Source organism: Carassius auratus, chromosome 9 (assembly GCF_003368295.1).
Source record: "Carassius auratus strain Wakin chromosome 9, ASM336829v1, whole genome shotgun sequence".
In the NCBI taxonomy this organism is placed as follows: Eukaryota; Metazoa; Chordata; class Actinopteri; order Cypriniformes; family Cyprinidae; genus Carassius; species Carassius auratus.
In genome coordinates this window covers 21,353,912-21,373,655 of record NC_039251.1, presented here as the reverse complement: position 1 = coordinate 21,373,655, position 19,744 = coordinate 21,353,912, and the positions used below count along the sequence as shown (strand labels likewise).

At 37.1% G+C, this 19,744-nt stretch overlaps 2 protein-coding genes across 10 annotated transcripts in view; one reads left to right on the top strand and one right to left on the bottom strand.

Moving 5' to 3' along the window:
- Nucleotides 1-136: 136 nt before the first annotated feature.
- LOC113108708 (S-formylglutathione hydrolase-like) lies at nt 137-4,653 on the top strand. Of its 3 annotated transcripts, none has more exons than XM_026271992.1 (9): nt 137-311; nt 732-815; nt 897-985; nt 2,688-2,786; nt 3,252-3,376; nt 3,513-3,632; nt 3,730-3,828; nt 3,948-4,115; nt 4,385-4,653. In XM_026271992.1, the coding sequence occupies exons 2-9, from the start codon at nt 748-750 to the stop codon at nt 4,463-4,465; spliced, it is 849 nt and encodes a 282-aa protein (XP_026127777.1). In that variant the 5' UTR covers nt 137-311; nt 732-747; the 3' UTR covers nt 4,466-4,653. The 3 variants fall into 3 exon arrangements, with proteins under 3 accessions (XP_026127777.1, XP_026127776.1, XP_026127778.1); XM_026271991.1 differs by having other exon boundaries at nt 174-311; nt 737-815; XM_026271993.1 differs by lacking the exon at nt 897-985 and having other exon boundaries at nt 297-311; nt 737-815.
- A 92-nt stretch (nt 4,654-4,745) lies between these two features.
- LOC113108707 (leucine-rich repeat and calponin homology domain-containing protein 1) overlaps nt 4,746-19,744 on the bottom strand; it is a 49,197-nt gene continuing 34,198 nt past the window's right edge. For 3 of the 7 annotated variants that reach the window (XM_026271984.1, XM_026271985.1, XM_026271988.1), the window contains 5 exons: nt 18,775-18,888; nt 15,493-15,602; nt 15,200-15,337; nt 13,931-14,008; nt 8,242-10,891 (listed from right to left, as the gene is read on the bottom strand). In XM_026271984.1, the coding sequence (XP_026127769.1) occupies nt 10,610-10,891; nt 13,931-14,008; nt 15,200-15,337; nt 15,493-15,602; nt 18,775-18,888 (722 nt within the window). In that variant the 3' untranslated portion in view covers nt 8,242-10,609. Of the gene's footprint in view, nt 7,057-7,206; nt 7,246-8,241; nt 10,892-13,930; nt 14,009-15,199; nt 15,338-15,492; nt 15,603-18,774; nt 18,889-19,744 lie in introns of those variants that run through there. The other 4 variants (XM_026271989.1, XM_026271987.1, XM_026271990.1 and 1 more) reach the window with 4 other exon arrangements.

The following is a 19,744-nucleotide window of genomic DNA, read 5'->3' as shown; positions in this document are numbered from 1 at the left end:
AACTCACTCTGTGTTATCCTGTTTTCTCAGTGAATAAAAAAAACAAAGGCTGGGAGAAGAGTTTGGTTTTCACGAGCTTTATTGATACACAACACAACGCAGAAAAGATTAAAAGAAAAGACCAGTTACACGCACACTACCAGGTTCAGTCAATACGCTTTTTAACATAACATAAACATATCTCTCGAGCGCCCCTTTTTGTCCAAAACGTGGAAGCAGAGATTGAACGAAAAACGTAGGGGGCGTGACTTTACGTCTTACGCTAACCCTGACGTCACACACACTGAACTCTGGATCCTGTAGCTGCAGCGGTAAGTGCTACAAGATAATATCCAGGCTATTATCTTGCATGAAAAATAGCTATAAACTGGAGTTAAATAAAACGTAACTTTCTTTAGCGGAAGTTTTGGCATCATTTCAAACGTCCTGAGGCGCTTCTTTTCGTTTTCTGCAAATCCTGCAAGCGGTGCTGTGAGTTTGGCAGGCCAGTTAATTCCAGTGCGCATGCGCAGACTCCATTAGTCCATGAGTGTTGAAATGAATCTTTTAAAAGAAATTAGTTAACAAGCCTTAAATGCTGCTCAGATACATAAAAGTTAATTATGATAAAAAGATCACCCTTTATGTACCAAAGTCAAATCATGAAGTAATGTTTGTGCACATGTTTGCACGCGAGTGGAGAGTGATTCTGAAATATGATCTTTAATAACTCAAACTTTGATATTTCTCAGCACAGTTAAGGGTGCAATGGCACTAACGCAAGTTTCTTCTAATAAGTGCTGCGATGGATATCAGAAAGTGTTCGAGCATGACAGGTGAGAGACTGGAGCCTTCATTAAAACACCTGCCTGAATGAAATATTCACCTCCTGCTCTTAACAAAAACTCTATTTCCAGCTCAGAGTTAAAATGCAAAATGAAGTTCGCTATTTACCTTCCTCCCAAGGCTGAGAGCTCCAAATGCCCAGTGTTATATTGGCTTTCAGGTGCTTGATTTAATTTCGTTTCTCTTGAGTGAACGAGTCGAGCTACTGCTATTTTATACTGCGTCTGTGTATTTACATTTGTGACCCTGGAGCACAAAACCAGTCAGAAGTAGCACGGGTATATTTGTAGCCATAGCCAACAATCAAAATGATCGATTTTTTTAATGCAAAAAATCCTTAGGATATTAAGTAAAGATCATTTACCATTACGTTATTTTGTACATTTCCTTCTTGTAATACACTGTGTGCACAATTATTAAGCAAGTGATTATTTTGACCATATCATCATTTTATCCATAATTTCCAAGTCCAAGCTTTTTCTGGAAAGTCCTAAAATTGTGAAAGTTTTTCACAGGGATGCAGCACTTTTGAAATATCTAAGATATTGGGGCTTCATCACAGAGCCATCAAATGTTTTGTAGCAAATAGTCAACAGGGTTGCAAGAAACGTGTTGAGAAGAAAAGATGCAAATTAACTGCCAAAGATTTGAGAAGAATCAAACATGAAGCTACCAGGAACCCATCATTCTCCAGTGCTGCTATATTCAACAAGTGCAACCTACCTGGAGTGTCAAGAAGGACAAGGTGTTCAGTTCTCAGAGACATGGCCAAGGTGAGAAAGGCTGAAACCCGAGCACCTCTGAACAAGACACATAAGTTGAATCGTCAAGAATGGGCCAAGAAATATCTGAAGACCGATTTTTTTTATTTTATTATTATTATTTTTTTTACTCTTGACGGACCAGATGGATGTTTCAAAGTACTCCACTGCGTGGCTGGCCAGTAACGGCCGTCAAGATGAAAAACTAATGACATGACCCCCTTCTTCACCTGACTTAAACCCTATTGAGAATTTTTGGGCCCTTCTTAAGCAGGAAATTTATAGCGAAGATAAACCGTACACCTCTCTGAACAGTGTCTGGGAGGCTGTGGTTGCGGCTGCACAAAAAGTTGATTCTGACCAGATCAAGAAACTGACTGACTCCGTGAACGGAAGGCTTGTGACCGTTATCGAAAAGAAGGGTGGCTATACTGGTCACTGAGGTTTTCTTCTTGAAATTCTTCTTTCTTCTTGAAGTTTGTTTATTCTCACTTTAACAGGTGAAAATAAACAAGTGAGATGGAGAAGATCTTTGTTTTTCATTTATTTGCCTAATTCTGCACACTAATAGTTGCCTAATAATGGTGTACATGTAGATATTATCTTAAGAACACCAAAACCGCACTTTTACTACTTAGATTTGAGGGCTTTTTAACATCTTGGATTGACCAAGAGCACTGTAGTTGTACAATAACAAATGTAATCATCAAAAATACAGCTTGCCTAATAATTGTGCACACAGTGTATATCAACACTTAATTTTGGATTAGTAATATGCATTCGCTAGAACTTCATTTTCTTAATATTAATATTCAAATTCCAGATTTTAAAGTGGTTATCTCGGCCAAAAATCGTCCTATCCTAAAAGACCATGCATTAATTGAAATCTTATTTATTCAGCTTTCAGAAGATGTATAAATAAATCTCTTTCAAAAAATTGGCCCTCATGACTGGATCTGTAGTCCAGGGTCACATTTATGCAGTCAGCAGGAACTTTTTATCCAGAGAAATAAAAGCAATTTGTCAAAGAGGCAATATTCATTATATACACAACGAGTAATTCACTTTAAATTATATTTAACCTTCCACCGTGTTTTGCAGGATTGACATGCACAGAGCAAAACTTCATCACTAAGGCAGCGAGTCAGCAGGCGGCTTCTGAACATGGCATCATCATCGTAGCTCCAGACACCAGTCCACGTAAACATCTCTACATTTACAGTTTACGGTCTTGCCGGTCCATCTCTGGAGAGATTACACTCTATTACTATGACTTCTGCTCAGCCTAATCCCAGAGATACATGGGCCAAAATATAATAATCATTGATACTGAGATCCCTTGGGAGGTCAGTGCATTACTGCAACATATAGATAAACAATTAAGAGTCTCCTCTGAGGATCAAATAGTTTTGTGACTTCCAAGTTTAGGGCAAGGGGCTAGAGTTTCCCACCAGACAGTCATTCCACTGCTTGGTAAAATGCCAAAGCATAAATCAAATGTAAATAATTATTAAACCCATATAAGTCTGTAGTGTTGCAGTAAGAAATGTATAAACCACTTGTTATTGTCATGTTTAGAAATATTTTAGCCTACCAAATGCTAATAAATGCTAATTATTAACACAAAAGCACATGCTCAGAAAATGATGATTCTGCTCTGGTCAGGTGGCTGTAACATTGAAGGAGAGGATGAGAGCTGGGACTTTGGGACAGGTGCAGGGTTTTACGTCAATGCCACCCAGGAGCCCTGGAAGACCAACTACCGCATGTACTCGTATGTCACTGAGGAGGTGTGTGTACATAATGCTCCAAAGCCTTGATAGTCACTAGGATAACAAAGTGATGCCCTAATAAGTATTTATATGAAGCATTTTACAATTAAATATTAAACATTGGCTTTCGCACTCAACTTTCTCTTGTTCTCAGCTCCCACGGCTGATTAATTCAAACTTTCCTGCTGATCCGGAGAAGATGTCCATCTCTGGTCACTCCATGGGGGGCCACGGAGCTCTCATTTGTGCACTTAAGAATCCTGGGAAATATAAGGCATGTATATGCTTGAGATTACATGGACTGCTTCATCGTTTAGTTGTTTCTGCAATGAAAATATTGAAAATTAAATTTTCATATGTGCCTGTTTCAGTCTGTGTCAGCGTTTGCACCCATCTGTAACCCCATACAATGTGCATGGGGACAGAAAGCTTTTTCTGGCTATCTTGGACCTGACAAGTCCACCTGGGAGGTGAGAGATGATCATATGTGTATTGAAAGTTTTATTTTATTTTTTAAACCTTAACAGCCATATTGTCCAGCATCAGGTATCCCTTTGTCTTAATTGTCTTCCTCTTGTCTTCTCCACAGTTGTATGATGCTACTGTATTGGCTGAATCATATTCCGGTCCTGAGCTTGATATTCTGATTGATCAAGGCCGAGATGACCAGTTCTTATCTTCCAGTCAGCTGCTTCCTGACAATCTGATCGCTGCCTGTTCCAAGAAGAAAATTCCTGTTGTTTTCCGCCTTCAGCAGGTCAGAACTGAACCAACGCATGACGATTAAGAGGAACTGTATGCAGGGAAATCTCGTTCAGTAGTGCTGAAAGTCACATGCCTTCGCATTTTAGGGGCTGAATATTTGTATTAATTTGTTTTCGTATTTAAATGGTAAAGAAATGGAAGCATTTTCACTTGGTCTTAGACTGATGCTTGGTCAGGCCATTAGATTTTAATAAATTTAATATTTGAATATTTAAAATGATTTTCCATTATAATGGTGTGTATATCCATCTTGTTTTACAGGGTTATGATCACAGCTACTATTTCATCTTCTCCTTCATCAACGACCACATCAAGCACCATGCCAAGTATCTGAATGCCTGAAACCGTGCGTCATGTCACGAGTATGGCAACCAGCCCTTGTGTCTTTCAGATCATATCAACACCTGCAGGATCTACACAGCTGGAAATGACATCACAGCCATGTCCTGACTGGTTCACACTATCCCTCAAATCGCTGTGCCACTCTCTGACACGTTTACAATTCTTTAAATAAAGGCATTTGGTTGCGATTTTGTATTTTTTGTTCCGCAGTGAATGATTGGATTTTGATTGGACATTATTGTCATGGCTACAGTACCTTGAAAATTAAGAAACAAAATAGTCTTTGGAGGTGGAAGTATTTACTGGCAGAAGTTGGTACAAATAAACCTTATTTACAGAGGTTAAGGCAAAAGGTAGAAAGACATGCATGATTTTCCCAAAAACATTACTGTACATGCTCTTATTAAAGTTCACAGAATTACAAAGGGGAAAAATCCCAAACACTGAAAAGACATGGAAAAATAATTCCTTTTTTTTTTATAAAATTAAAGTACAAAACTGTTTAGTACAAGCCTTTTCTCCTTATACAAAGAAGACTACAAAATAGCCACATAACATTCAGCAGTTAAAGATTTGTATCCCACTTTTAAGTGATTTACTTGTATCAAACACACTAGTGATCTGATCAGCTGATATTTTCTCCAAATACTGTAATAAGAATACCATGCGTAATATTATTTGCCAGTTGCCAAAAAAGACAGTCCCAAATACGTAAAGTGCAAAAACTATCATTTTTTAAAATCAAATCTGCATTTAAACTTCTATGAAGTAGGCCTAGTGTCACTACTTTTTCTAAAAAGTGGTGTGGAATGATGCAGAACCTGCCCACTGTAGCAGAGATGATACTGTACTTAAATATAATCAATAAAACTCAAATCAGTGTTTTTAATCTTTAAGGACTGCTCTAAGAACAGAAAAGTCTTAAAAGATACAGCAGTGAATTTATAGGATGTGTCTACTGTCTAAACTATGCATGAATTAAAAAAAAAGTGCAAAATAAAAACCATGTAAAGCTACCATCAAAGACCAAAATCTAAGTGCTATCCCGTTCAAATGCCTCTAAAATTAAATTTTCTAATCCACACCTTCATTTTGTTTCCATTTGCTTTAATCAAATTATGATAAGTTTATGGTGTAAAAAAGTCTAGGAAGAGTAATATGTAGAATTTTAACCCATGATGCACCAGTTTAAAGCTTCTGGGCTAGATATTGTCCCTAATATTTGCTACAATATAATAATGTGCATTAAGTTTTAAGAGCAGATAATGTGTTTTTGTTTGGCAATTACAGTACAGAGATAATCCTTAGTAAATGTTTTGTATTTGTACTGAATGCATTGTCATGAATAAATAACTACAGCCAACAGTCTCTTTGAAATTCCACATGGAAGTGTTATAACTGCTTTCATATAAGAACCTAGAAGATAATAAAGTTGTTTTTCCACGGTCTGTTCACATTAGTAAAAATAAATTGAGCTTTAGGTTTAAGTAAAATAAACACCAAATCTAACATTAAAATAAGCACATCAAATATAAATGTTCTGTACATTTTACACGTTCACACACCAATATCACATAACAAATCCTTCTACAAAAACAAAACTCGTTTTAAAAATACATTTAAAATAATAATTAAAAAAAACTATAAAATGATTATGTTTGTAAATCATTTTGGCAACTGTCAAATAATCTCCAGTGAGACATCAGCTTCAGATGTTTTGGTCTGTTTCATGGCTGAATCTGTGAGGAGCTGAAGCTTTGGACATCAGACAAATATGCAAACAAGTCCTTTAACACACAAACTTACATAAAAAAAAGTGCCAACATGTGCTCTCGTTCTCTCACTCTCACAAAACAAACACTCTCCTCAAGATATCAATCACACATAAAAAAAAAAAAAAAAAAAACTAATGTCAGGTACGGTGTTCTACTGTCTGCAAACTCAAAAACATACTCTTTTAGTGAAATCATACCTGACCGACAGAAGAGACTGTTAGAAACTAAAGTGAGGCCACACCTCCCCTGAGACTAAACATCAGCGTCTCCCAAAAACAAGTTCAAAAGTGGTTCCAAAAACATACTCGAAGGACTCTGGGAGGAGGAGTGTTTTAAATCTAGATCACTAAAGGCCCAACACAAATATCATATTGGTAGATGTATATATAAAAACCATCAGGAATTGTGCACAATTCTGAATATAGCTCAACTAACTGTTTAATAAATAAATGTATTTTAAATAAAGCAATTTCTTATCTCAAGCTAGTTTGAGTTGATTTTGCTTATACGACTATGGCCTGGGCAACAGTGATCAGATAACAGTACTTAATAAGAAAGTAAAGAAAGTGAGGAAAACATGAGCATATACCTGAAAGCTGAGGATCACCTGTTCTATAAGAAAGAAATGGACACGGTCCAGGGAATTTCTCGAAGATCGTCTGGCGGTGTTAGTGTGTGTGTGTGTGTGTGTGTCAGTGAGACTCATGTGATGACTGTCTCACTGGCCGAAGTCTCATCCAGCAAAGCTTGGACAGTGATGCCAACTTTAATCAGGCCCTTTTCCTCCAGAATATGATGTGGCAGACATAACTTATCCTGGGAAAAGAGATTCACAAAGAGGACAAACAAAGTGTCATGTCAGAGAAGAAAGAGACCCAGTGATGGAAAACAGAATTTATTCCACACAATCACATGAAACTGAATGCTCTTGTTACTGAATACAGTTAGTGGAACTAAGAGACTCACCTTTGTTTAGCACTGATGACAAACGTGATATCAGTCATGCTAACAACCAAATAATAAAAAAAAAAAATGCTGAACCCAAACATTTTGAACTGTATTCTAAGTACAAAAAGAGTCTCAAAGAAACACAAAGATGAGAAAACAACCCAAACTGTACATTTATTCCTTGACATATACAGGGTAATAAAAACCAGAAAGCCTTACAAAGTCCACTAGCAGCAGCACAGCAGCACTGAACACTATTGAGAGAGAAGCAGCTGAACCGTAACGCAATCTAATTTAAGCAATACAAACACTTTTGCATCTTGCAGCATTTTCACAAAGGAGGAAATAACTGGGAAATGATAAAGAACAAAAAGTCCCGAATAGTCAATATTGCATTTATTTTTGTCCAACTGGATGATGAAAGCAATGCCAATTATAACTGCTGTGATCATTCCGATAAAGTTCAAAGTATTCTGTAGTTTGAGGAAGTGATGTCAAGAGGCCTCAGTGACATCACTTTCTGTCTGCTCATTTACTAATGGCTCCCTTTAAAGATTTCTTTTATCTGTGATTAGATAAACAAGGTCATTGTATTATGTTAGCTAAAGATCAGCACCTAAAATAGGACCAGAAGATCCAATTACATTTAAGCAGACTCTTTTATCCAAAGCAACTTACAGTGCATTTCAGGATATATATTTTTATTTTTTAAATCACTATGAATGTTCCCTGGGAACTGAACCCACATCCTTTTTCTAATGCAGTGCTCTACCACTGAGCCACAGGAACAACTAGAAGAGACTCTGTTCTAGAGACGCCTTGCATACAGACCTTCACAGCATGTAAAATACATGCAGCCACTACACTGATAACTCAATTATTAAAATTGCGTTAATCTGATACTTCATAATTTAAAAATCCATCTCAGCCGCTATTACAGATCACTGATAGAATACATGAATTAGATTTTATTCTCCAATGCTTTTATTCCTCATTGTTTGATTTAGATTAGTCACATCGCTGTGGACTGTGGCTTATTAAATTAATAAAAAAATTGATTTGGTTTGTCATTCTGTCTTACTAATGAACAGGAAATTAAACCAAGAATTAATTAGTCCTATTTCATCTTATAGATGGCGTTTTGGGTAAAGTAACAATGTAATAATTTACAATGACTATGCAGGATATTTAATAAACAACACATCATGCTCTTAAAAACACTCTTAACCAAAAGCAGCTGCTTTTACATCCAACAGATAAATTAGCCCTTATGCGAATGATTAAATGTTTTTAATTATAAGTTTAACCTCACCATACAAGACTTCAGTGCAAAGAAAAGCTATAATTTTGCTTTAATGATCTGGGACTTTACTAACACAAGTGTCCTGATTTATTATCTGTAAATTGTTTCTGTGAAGCAGACCAAATGTGCACTTGATTCCTGTAGATATATTGCTGAGCACTGGCATGACTGGCATGAGACAAGACCTCCATATCTGTTTGGATTATTTTTGTTTTGTCATGCAGATGCTAATAAATATACCACTTAGATTGTTTATATGTGAAATATCCAACAGAATTCAGCATTATGACGGCTAAAATTGAAGTTTCTGAAACAAGTTTTGTACAGAGGTGGAAGTGAGTGAGAACGTGGCCATACGTCATTCCTTATTAAAGTGCTCAGTGCACCTCCTGCGTAAATGTTTGCAAAAAGTCTGTTTAAAGAAGGTTTCCTTAGCATTTTGCAAGGACTTATAAATATGTTATTCACCAACTAATAAATAACACTTACTCAAACATGAAAACATCTCTTCATGGAGAACATGTTGTTCTAACAAAAATGCTGCATGTTTGGTGTTACGTACGGAGCCCAGCACATGGCATGCTGGAAAAAAAGAAGGCTAAATCGTGCGCACGATTTCCTATTTCGTTATCTTGATTTATAAATTGTCCGCATGATTTACAAATTTGTTCCCTCGATTTGCTAAATCGTGTACAGGATTTATAATTTGAGAGAATGAATTAGTAATCGTGTGCACGTTTTAGGACATCAAGAAAACGAATGAGTAAATCGTGCGCATGTTTTAGGACATAGAGGGAACGAATTAGTAAATTGTGCGCACGTTTTAGGACATTGAGGGAACAAATGAGTAAATCGTGCATACATTTTAGGACATGGAGGGAACGAATGAGTAAATCGTGCGCACGTTTTAGGACATTGAGGGAACGAATGAGTAAATTGTGCGCACGTTTGAGGACATCAAGAAAACGAATGAGTAAATCGTGTGCACGTTTTAGGACATTGAGGGAACGAATGAGTAAATCGTGCATACATTTTAGGACATGGAGGGAACGAATGAGTAAATCGTGCGCACGTTTTAGGACATCGAGGGAACGAATGAGTAAATCGTGCGCACGTTTTAGGACATCGAGGGAACGAATGAGTAAATCGTGCGCATGTTTTAGGACATCGAGGGAATGAATGAGTAATTCGTGCTCACGTTTTAGGACATCGAGGGAACAAATGAGTAAATCGTGCGCATGTTTTAGGACATAGAGGGAACGAATGAGTAAATCGTGCTCACGTTTTAGGACATCGAGGGAACGAATGAGTAAATCGTGCACACGTTTTAGGACATAGAGGGAACGAATGAGTAAATCGTGCATACATTTTAGGACATGGAGGGAACGAATGAGTAAATAGTGCGCACGTTTTAGGACATCGAGGGAACGAATGAGTAAATCATGCGCACGTTTTAGGACATCGAGGGAACGAATGAGTAAATCGTGCGCATGTTTTAGGACATAGAGGGAGTGCGGACGTTTTTGGACATCGAGGGAACGAATGAGTAAATCGTGCGCATGTTTTAGGACATCGAGGGAATGAATGAGTAATTCGTGCTCACGTTTTAGGACATCGAGGGAACAAATGAGTAAATCGTGCGCATGTTTTAGGACATAGAGGGAACGAATGAGTAAATCGTGCTCACGTTTTAGGACATCGAGGGAACGAATGAGTAAATCGTGCGCATGTTTTAGAACATAGAGGGAACGAATGAGTAATTTGTGCGCACGTTTTAGGACATCGAGGGAACGAATGAGTAAATCGTGCACATGTTTTAGGACATAGAGGGAACGAATGAGTAAATTGTGTGCACAATTTATTTTTTTTATCTTGAATGTCATGTGTCGGGGCTCCTCAGTTAAGTATGGTTTCCATCACAGCCAAGTCAAGATGTAAGGGTTGGTCAAACATATGAAACTATCCATCCAAAAAAAAAAAAAAAAAACTTGAATACATGATGACAGAATTTCCATTTTTGGGTGAACTATTCCTTTAAGTGAAGCCAACTGTTCAAAGTGCTTTCAAGGACCATTAAATGATATAATGTGTTACTTGTGTGTTTTTAGGTCATGTATGTTATTTCAATTCACTCCAGCTGTAGGCCACAAACAGCATCACCAGACAGAAAACGTGAAGCAGACTTGAGCCAATCAGATCCCATATTTGCCAGGAAGGGGGCGGAGTCTGAGTGGACTCGGGGATAAGCTTCTTGACCTCTGTCTCTTTCTCCCTGCCACTCTCCACCTTTCTTTCCTTCTGCCTTGTTCCTGTGCTCTCCACCATGAGCAAGGCTGCGACCACGGCCCAGAGCGGACGCAGGTTAAACTGCAGAACGTCATAAGCCGTACAGAGAGAGGACTGATAGAGATTAAAAACATGGAGGGGATGACAAAAAGAACCAGGAAGAGGAGAAGAGATAGAGTAATAATAAAGAATGGATGGAGAGAGAAAAAGGGAGAAAGGAAGAACAAAAGCAAGTAAGAAGGGAAATGAGAAAAGGAGAGATCATCCGTTTAGCACCAGAGAAAGATAAGGAAGTTGATTAGACAACGATAAAGGTCAAAGGTAAAATAAGCTCAACAAACAGCAAGAATTCTGGATCATTCTCAGGAAACGGTTCCAGTTGTGTAATAAATATATGTGTTCCCATGATTACTTTACTGATAATGTAGTTAACAAGATACTGAAGTCGCATTGTTTCAAGTTTCCCTCGATTTAGTGTATACTGAGAAAATTTAAATTTGAAGAATTTTAGTGTTTTTCATCAAAATATCAATATTTTTTTCTTTAAGAAAATAATAAGTCGAAATAATGTGGTGTGGTACAAATACTTTTGTTTTGCTTTAGCAATCACTATAATATGCTGATTCGGTGCTTAATAAACATTTCTTATTATCAGTGTTGTTAACAGTTGTGTTGCTTCATATATTTGTGGAAACCACGTTTATTTCTGGATTCTTTGATGAATAGAAAATTCAAAAGAACAGCAACATTATAAATGACTTTACTGTCACTTTTGATAAATTGAATGCATACTTGCTGAATACATGTACATTTTCTAAAAAAAAAAAAAAAAAACTTACTGACCCTAAACATATAACTGGTAGTGTATATAATGATATGATATGTGAATGTACACATATTACAAGTGTATAAATTATAAACTGTGATCGTTAAAAAAAATTGACCATTGAACTAATACTGTGTAATATCCTGCCTCGGTCATCTAATCTTTGTAGCAAATCAAGTGTGACTTATTTTTAATGAATTACTTTTTTCATTAAATCCAAAAAATGTTTTTCCTAAATCATATTTGTAACCCTATAAAATAAAGTAAAAACACAAACCCTCAGACTTACAAACACAAATGGCATCATTTTCTGAGAACGACCCTCTTTACTGCCTTCTGAAAAAGAGTTTTCTGTCAGAGAGGCTGAACACTGCCAGTGTCTGTCTCTCGTTCAGGAGGCAGCTGTGGCTGGTGTGAGTCTGTGAGGTGTGCTGGGGCAGACGCTGTTAACAGATGCACAGGTGGCATGGTGGCTAGCGGATGTGCAGTAGTGAGCGTATGCCAGGCACAAGTCAAGCTACAGCCGTTCAAAATTATACAAAGCAGGAGAGCTGCAAAAACCATTAAAGAGAAGAGCAGGTCAAGCTAGACTGTTGCATAACTCACCAAGTTGATAAACAAGGGAATGATATATAAACCAAAAGTTACCAAACAAACAAGGCCTGCCACATTAGCCCTAAACACGCTAACAGAATAAACTAGCTTGATAAACATCAGCTATCAGGATAGCAAACACAAGACAAATGGTGACAAAACTAGCTGCCATGCAGACTCATAGTAGCTGCTGCTACTACAGACACAAGCTATGACAACTAAAAGCTTCCTGAACGACAGGCTAATCAGAACAGCCTGTTATAAATGGCTTGGACCAAGCTCAACCCTTAAAGCAGAAGACAACATCTGGGTTCTAGAAAGGTTTCTGAAACCTGTTAAAAAAAAAAAAAAAAAACATTTGCTGCATAGGTATTTAAAATAAATAAATAAACTTTTGAATTGGATCTAAGCAAATCTCATAGGTGACCTATTTTGATCTCAAAACTGAAAGGTGTGGATTTAGCATCTATGAGCAAATGTTTTTTTTTTTTTTTTCAACAGGGATATGGTACTGTAACCATTTTAGTGGGTAGGGTGGCATAACCAATAGAAACTTCTGCACAGTTTGAGCAAAAAAAGTTGGCCCAAAATTGACCCACAACCCTCGCTTGATTCCTGCACATGAAAAGAGATGCATCATATCCGCAAAAAAACAAAACAAACTATTAGTCCATGTTTCAAGGGAACGTGGAGATTGTGCTCGTTTTGGCAAGTTAAGACATACAAAGATTTTCATGGACGTGAGAGCTCTAATTGCTTCTAGCTTTATCTGGAATTTATCTGTATTGTCACAATGAAATAATGAAATAAAGGTTTCATGAACAATTTACACAGAAATTCTTTCCACTCATATGTTATGTTTCATTGTCTGCTTATCAGTACACCGCGATTATCTGTCACAGCTCAAGGAAACATGATCATTTATCAGAGAGCAGGTCAGAGCCATTAACAGGATGATGGATGATGAAGCCTAAAGCCATGATGATAACATATTAATACAACGCCATGATGCAGCTCTAGTAGGGTTATATGAAGAAACTGTTCTATGATCAGTTTTCCCAACATCTATTGACCAGAAAAAGTCTAGAAGTATCTTGGAGCTGATAAACAGGGATGAAATGTCTCCAAAACATTTTCAAGGGCGTGACTGATCAGAGAACAGTGTGAGGCAATCTCATCTGCTTCAACCAATCAGATTAGAGGCGGCTAATGAACAAAATCAGTCAAGTAATAACATGAATTTCACCAGAATTTGTTTTCATAAGCCCTGTGTGTACAGGTTTATTGTCAGACAAAGTCTAATTAAACTAACCAAACAAGTTTTCCAGACTGAGATTTAGATTTCTAAATTAAACAGCAAATTCAGTGGAAATCCCCTTTAGCAGGAATGAAAAATCAGCTTTACAGGCAATCTTTCACTGGATAAGAATAAGTAGAACAAACAGCGCAACTGGTGTTAATACTGTAAGTATTATTCTATGCAGGAAATATGGGGAAAAACTGAAACTGTCAGACAATGTTTGTCAAGGTCAAATTATTATAATAAATTTCAAATATATAATAACCCGGACTACAATAGTATGATAAATTGTTCTTACTGACCACCAATACCAGTAAATAATGTTTAGGATTAGTTTAGGATTGCACATAAGAAACTAGTAAAGCAAAACCTGTACAGTGGCCTTTGAGAAACAGATCTAGTTCATTTGGCATTAAAAAATAAAAATATTCACCTCAGGGACTCCCATTTTCCTGCAGGCGTCCAAAAAGCTTTCCACATTTCTGCGACATTTAGCCATGCTAAGCTTGGGCTGAAGGTTTAATGTATCCATATACAGATGTCGAGAGAGAGAGAGAGAGAGAGAGAGACAGACAGAAAACAGGTTAACAAACTTCAGGCTAACAAACACATGCTCTATCATTCAAATGTTGTTGTTTTTTTAAGGAAATTATTACCATAGTATTATTATTTTTATTCATCATGGACGCATTCAACTAATCAAAAGTGAAAAAAAGTGAAAAAAACCAAGGGCTCATGACCTGAGAAACCAAAATTCCCCTGATCTTTTCACATATCCTTTGATTGATATGTACTGAGTATTTATGCATTTTTAACCCTAATGGCAGCACCCATCTGTGAAGGACGTAGACTGTCAATCAAACATCTGTTAGCCAATCATAGCAGTGGGTGTTTACTTCCAGGTCTACAATACGCCACATCTATTCAAACTTATGCCTTGTCCAAATACCCACACTTGCGGTCTTGGCCACTTGAAAGTGCGTGCGCTCCAGCTCTTAAAAACGCCAAAGTGCAGTGGCCTTAATGCACACTAAATCCACACTATCTCAAATACCACTCCGGAGCGGTATTTAAGGCTTAGTGTATCATGCATCACGTGGAAATAATTCGCAAGACTTTTTGCCAAGATCGAAAGAGGTCAAGGAAACCTTTACAATGTAATTTATTATATTAATAATAATTAGATATTACATAAAACAAAGTGCTACACGTTTTAATGGTGCGAAGGTGAGTATATTTATTTTGTGCATCATTTGCAACTGCTTTTTATCACTTAATTAGAAGCACCAGAAATTAAAATGTGTCATCTGTTATAGGGATTACTGAACAGATATTAACAATTTTATTTTAAAATGTAAAGTATAGAAAATAAAAATGAAAACTCTGTAAACACATTTTTACAACACTACAAGTGTCCTATCAGGTAATGAAAAGTTGTACACACTTGTGGTCTTCATCCTCACTTGAACACTTGGGCCAAATACAGGAAATATGGCATTTATGTAGTCAAGTGATCAAGAGCATAGACCGCAATTTACAATTATTTAAAATAATAGTATTTCAGAATATTACGGTTAAAGCCTTGGTAAACACAAACACTTCTTTTAAAAATATACATTTAGAAATATAACTGACCTCAAACATCATGAATGGGAGTTTATAGTGTTTGTGTAAATGTGTGGATAATTGAGAGGTGACTCACCACTGCAGGGGATGGGACATGGATACTGGCTACTGAACGCGGCCGAATGTGATTGACTAGGTGACAAAGCACGACCCCATCCATGAGAGAAGAGCCCAGATCTTCAGGAAGAACTACTTTCAGTCTGCTCTCAATACTCTGGAACAATCAACATGATTGGGAAATAAATTAAACATTGTCATACAAATATTTTACAAAAAAAAAAAAACATATACAGTAGCTAAAATAATATGGATATTTGTGTTATACAGTTAATTCCCATAGTTGGCTTCTGTGTGAGTGTGTCTGCATACCTCTCGTAGTTGCTCTATGAGCTCCAGCTCCTCTCTGAGCTGCTCCATCTTCCTCCTCATGGTGAACTGAGGATCCACTGATTCCAGAGTCTTGTGCGTCCTGAAAAACACTGTCACACAACTGAAGCGTCACCAGCCTGCACAGAGCACATTATATCTCCTGTCTTACTCTCACATGCATAAAGACTCACTCTAAATTAATCACTTTCTTTTAACGTCACATCCATCATGATATCCCAAAACTCTAAACTTTAGGGTAGTGTCAATTTTGACATGAAGAGGATTAAACAGTAATCAAATGCTATTACTGTTGCCATTGTTAGTTTTAAATGACAAGCTGCCTTTATTGTCTATTTACATCACAATGAACATCCTAAGTTCTTAAGGGAATGTGACAGCTGATGGTGTCTTTAGTATATGATATTTCTTCACAAGGGGGAGCTCTAGACATGAGAGAAAGAAGAGGGAGCTTGAGAAAGACAAGAACACAATGCTTCATTCCGTTCCACACATCTGAGTGTGTTTCTGTAGTTGCATAACCTCTCATCCTGTGGAGAAATGAAAGAAAGATGACAGTATGTTGGGAACATTAAAAGGATGTTATTCCAGAACATTTCTCCAGCCTAGCATAGCAACACTAGTTCAACCAATGGTGTGAGTTTGGGGGTGAGGCTATCTGCTTGTGCACCAATAAAAAAACAGGGTTGTGTTTGGGGAAAGCTGTTTGAAAACAGTCATTTTTTTTAAGCTTGACGCAAATTAAACAATTTGGCTTTAAGCAAAGTGTCTTTCCTCTCACATTTTCTTTCTCTCAATGTCTCGAAACTCTAAGAGCAGCACACATCCTAAACCAACTTTGTGTTTGGCAGAAATAAGACTCGTTAACATGTTTACTTTTAAACTGTGTGCAAGGGACAGCAAGTATTCCAGACATTTATTGACAAAATGTGCACTTAAAGACACTTCACAGACAGAAAAAAAAGGAAAAGACAATAATTTCTGACGTCCAAGAGGAAGTTACAAATTCTCCAAGTTTTGTAGTATAGTATTTCTCTTGTGGACAGAAATAAACTTCTGTAGAATAATCTGATTATGATTTTAACTACCAATAAGGGTGGAGTACAGTGTAGATATTTTACGTTGAAAAACATTTCACAGATTTATTTGTTTAGATTCCCGTAAAAAGGAGCCAGATTCCATCTGGGTTCGATCAAGTTTTAATATAAAGTTTAATACTACCATTAGTACAGAGCTATTCATTAGTAAACTGTTCTCTCGTTCCATCATTCCCTCTTCCTCTTTCTCTCTCGCAAGACGATGAGTAAGTACAGATGTCTCCTGGCAGTTTTTCATCCTCTGAAAGCATTTCCACTTAAATGGAGGTCTGATTTTCCCTCTGGGGCCATTATCTGTGCTTCAAAATAGCAGCTCTATAAATACACACAGCTCCATTTAAAGCCACTGGGCCACCCCAAATTTCAGCTCAACCACATCCCCTCTCTCACCCCCGTGTCTTAAAAGACCCTGCAACACTGCACCACAAACCTCAGAAACACTTTTTCTTACTTTCAGACACAAAAAAAAATTGTTTACACATGATGAGTACAAATTTATACTAAGCTAAAAGAAACAATTCACCCAGAGATGCCAATTCTGTCATCATTTACTCACCTTCATACTTTTCCAAACCTGTATGACTTGACTTCTTCCATGGAACAAGACTTGATATTTTTCTGTCCATACAATGGAAGTCAATGGTCATCAAAGCTCTTTGGTGATCAACATTCTTCAAAAGATCTTTTTTTGTGTGCAAGAGAAATAAATTCATACAGGTTTGGAATGACATAAGGGTGAGTATATGTTGACAAATCTTTCGCCGGCTGCTAGTGAATCATACTTATTTCATTTCTTCCACACAACTTAACAAAAATATTCAAATTCTCTCAGCCAAATAGGAAATGTCAGTCAGTAGTCTGAAGTATTCAGACTTCTTTGAAAAACAACTGTTGTTTTTCAATTTTTATTTTAAAGCATTAAAGTGCCCCATTATGCCTTTTTGAATATTACCTTTCATGCAGTGTGTCGTGTAGCTGTATGTGAACAAACTATCTGCAAAGTTGTTAAGCCGAAAGTGCACAATAAATAAAGTCTATAAAAAAGGAAGCAACAAAGAGTCGGCTCACAATTTCCTAAACGAGTCATTAGGAATTTGAATCTTATTCTGTTACGGCTCTACATCATGAAGTAACACATTTGGATAATGTCTGCACTCGTTCTATGTCGCCAAAAACAGTAATATTTCTGTGTGGTTAACATCATGTTGAGAAGACGCTGTAACCTATGCTGTAAATATCTTAGAATTACCACAAACTTGTTAACACTTGACACTTACCACTGAGAAACATCCTGCTGTAGTCGTGCTTGTGATTCGGTCTCGTGTCGATCAGCTAGTTCAACCATTTCATCATCAGACTCTAGTTCGAATTGGTGAGGCACAATCTTTTCTCTAGGGCTGTCATTCTATCATGGAAATGGACGTTTGTTTCTTACACATGCTATACATGGTAGACCAATCCAGAGCTAATCTCTCTTTGGCTCTGGACCAATCACAAAGGACTGCGCCATCTGACCAATCAATAATTTAGAAATTAGGTAAAATTAAATCTATTTTTTAAGAAAACTAAGTGTTTTCTGGCCTTGCATGCATGTAAACTTGTTTTAGGAGACTCATGAAACAATATTAGCAACCTTAAATTGGCATAATAGGGGCACTTTAAAATAAGAAAAAAAGGTGGACAGACTAAATGTCTACATTGTCTAAGGATAATGAGAGTAATGCTTGCCCAAGAAAAATCAGCTGCCATCATGCTAGGGTAATGTGGGTGGTTGCCAGAGTGTTGCTATGCAGTAGGAAGTTACAAAGCAGTTGCTAGGTTTTTTTGGATGCTATAAAGCATTGCTATGTGGTAGCTAGGGTTTTCTGGCTGATTGCTTACCAGCCAAAGTCAAAAAAGTCCACTCCCAGAAGTCTTTGTTATTCTTACTCCAGTAGCGTGGAAAATGAGTTACATATTTTATTTTTCATATTTACAATTAAAGGCTTATTCAAATCTCGATGATAGTGACTCAAAAGCTTGGCAACCACCACTAAAAATATAAACTAATAAAGAATAATATAAGAATAAAAATACCCAAAACAATTTAATCTATACAAAAAAAAAACACAAAGAGACTAATTGCAATGCATGTGATTGCACAGGACGATACATTAAGCAAACCTACCACTGCTTGGCATGTCTCCTTCAGCTGGGCTAGGGGGCGTGTCTCTACCAGTGGGCGAGGCCTGTGTAAGGGGGAGGGGACAGGGCGGAGTCGAGCACGGCACAGAGGGTGAAGCTAGATGTAGGTATCAATGTTAAGCATAGTGCCAATAGGAGGAGGAGCCAAACAAATAATTTTTATTGGAAAACCACAGGAAACAGGTAGGAGTTTCAGGTATCAGAAAATAGGAGGGTGCCAAGCAACAGCAGTGTAACAAAAGCAGACAAGCAAACAAGCAAGCAGCAGTTCAGGGATACAGATAAATAAAAGGGAAGAGAAGGAAACAGGAAGGTATGCAAAGCAAAATGACACGTAAATACAGCACAACAAAAAAAAGAGAAAATATTAAAAACAAATTCAAATGTTAGTAGAATTTCAGTACCAGTTTGTTGGCATGCTGTTAAAGCACCTGGTACAAATGAATATCATTTATGTTAACTGTCAGACTCGGGGCATGATATTGCTGGTAATGTTAGACAAAAATAACAGATCATAGATAATGATGCAAATGCTAAACTAGATGTTAGAGGGGAAGCAACAAGAAGCATCTAGGAAGCTAAACAAACAGCTACATGAATTAAACCGCATCCAGATGAAGCAAGCTGTTTTTTGTATTATTTAACAATAATAATGAATGGTATTTGTGAAAATATAAAATCTCTGTGTAAATACAAAGAAAATACAGGACATATTCAGTTACCATGCGCTCTTTCTAAACCTATTCATATGCAGTTTAGGCCTTGAAGCCAAGACAGCTATATGAATGGATAAAAAGCCTGACTGTAATATTGTATGGTTTTTATGAGCTTGACAGGATAACAGGTGTTGGCCACAGGCAAAAGGATCTTTATACACAAACAATTCCGCCCTCTTACTACTGAAATGTGATGATGATGAGAGAGCTCAAGATGTGCACCATTCTCTAAAGTGC

Coding starts and splice junctions, on each gene's coding strand:
- LOC113108708 (XM_026271992.1), top strand. CDS start 748: ATGGCACTAACGCAAGTTTCTTCTAATAAGTGCTGCGATGGATATCAG. Junction 986..2,687: donor AGTGTTATATTGGCTTTCAG/GTGCTTGATTTA, acceptor CGTGTTTTGCAG/GATTGACATGCACAGAGCAA. Junction 3,829..3,947: donor CTGACAAGTCCACCTGGGAG/GTGAGAGATGAT, acceptor TCTTCTCCACAG/TTGTATGATGCTACTGTATT.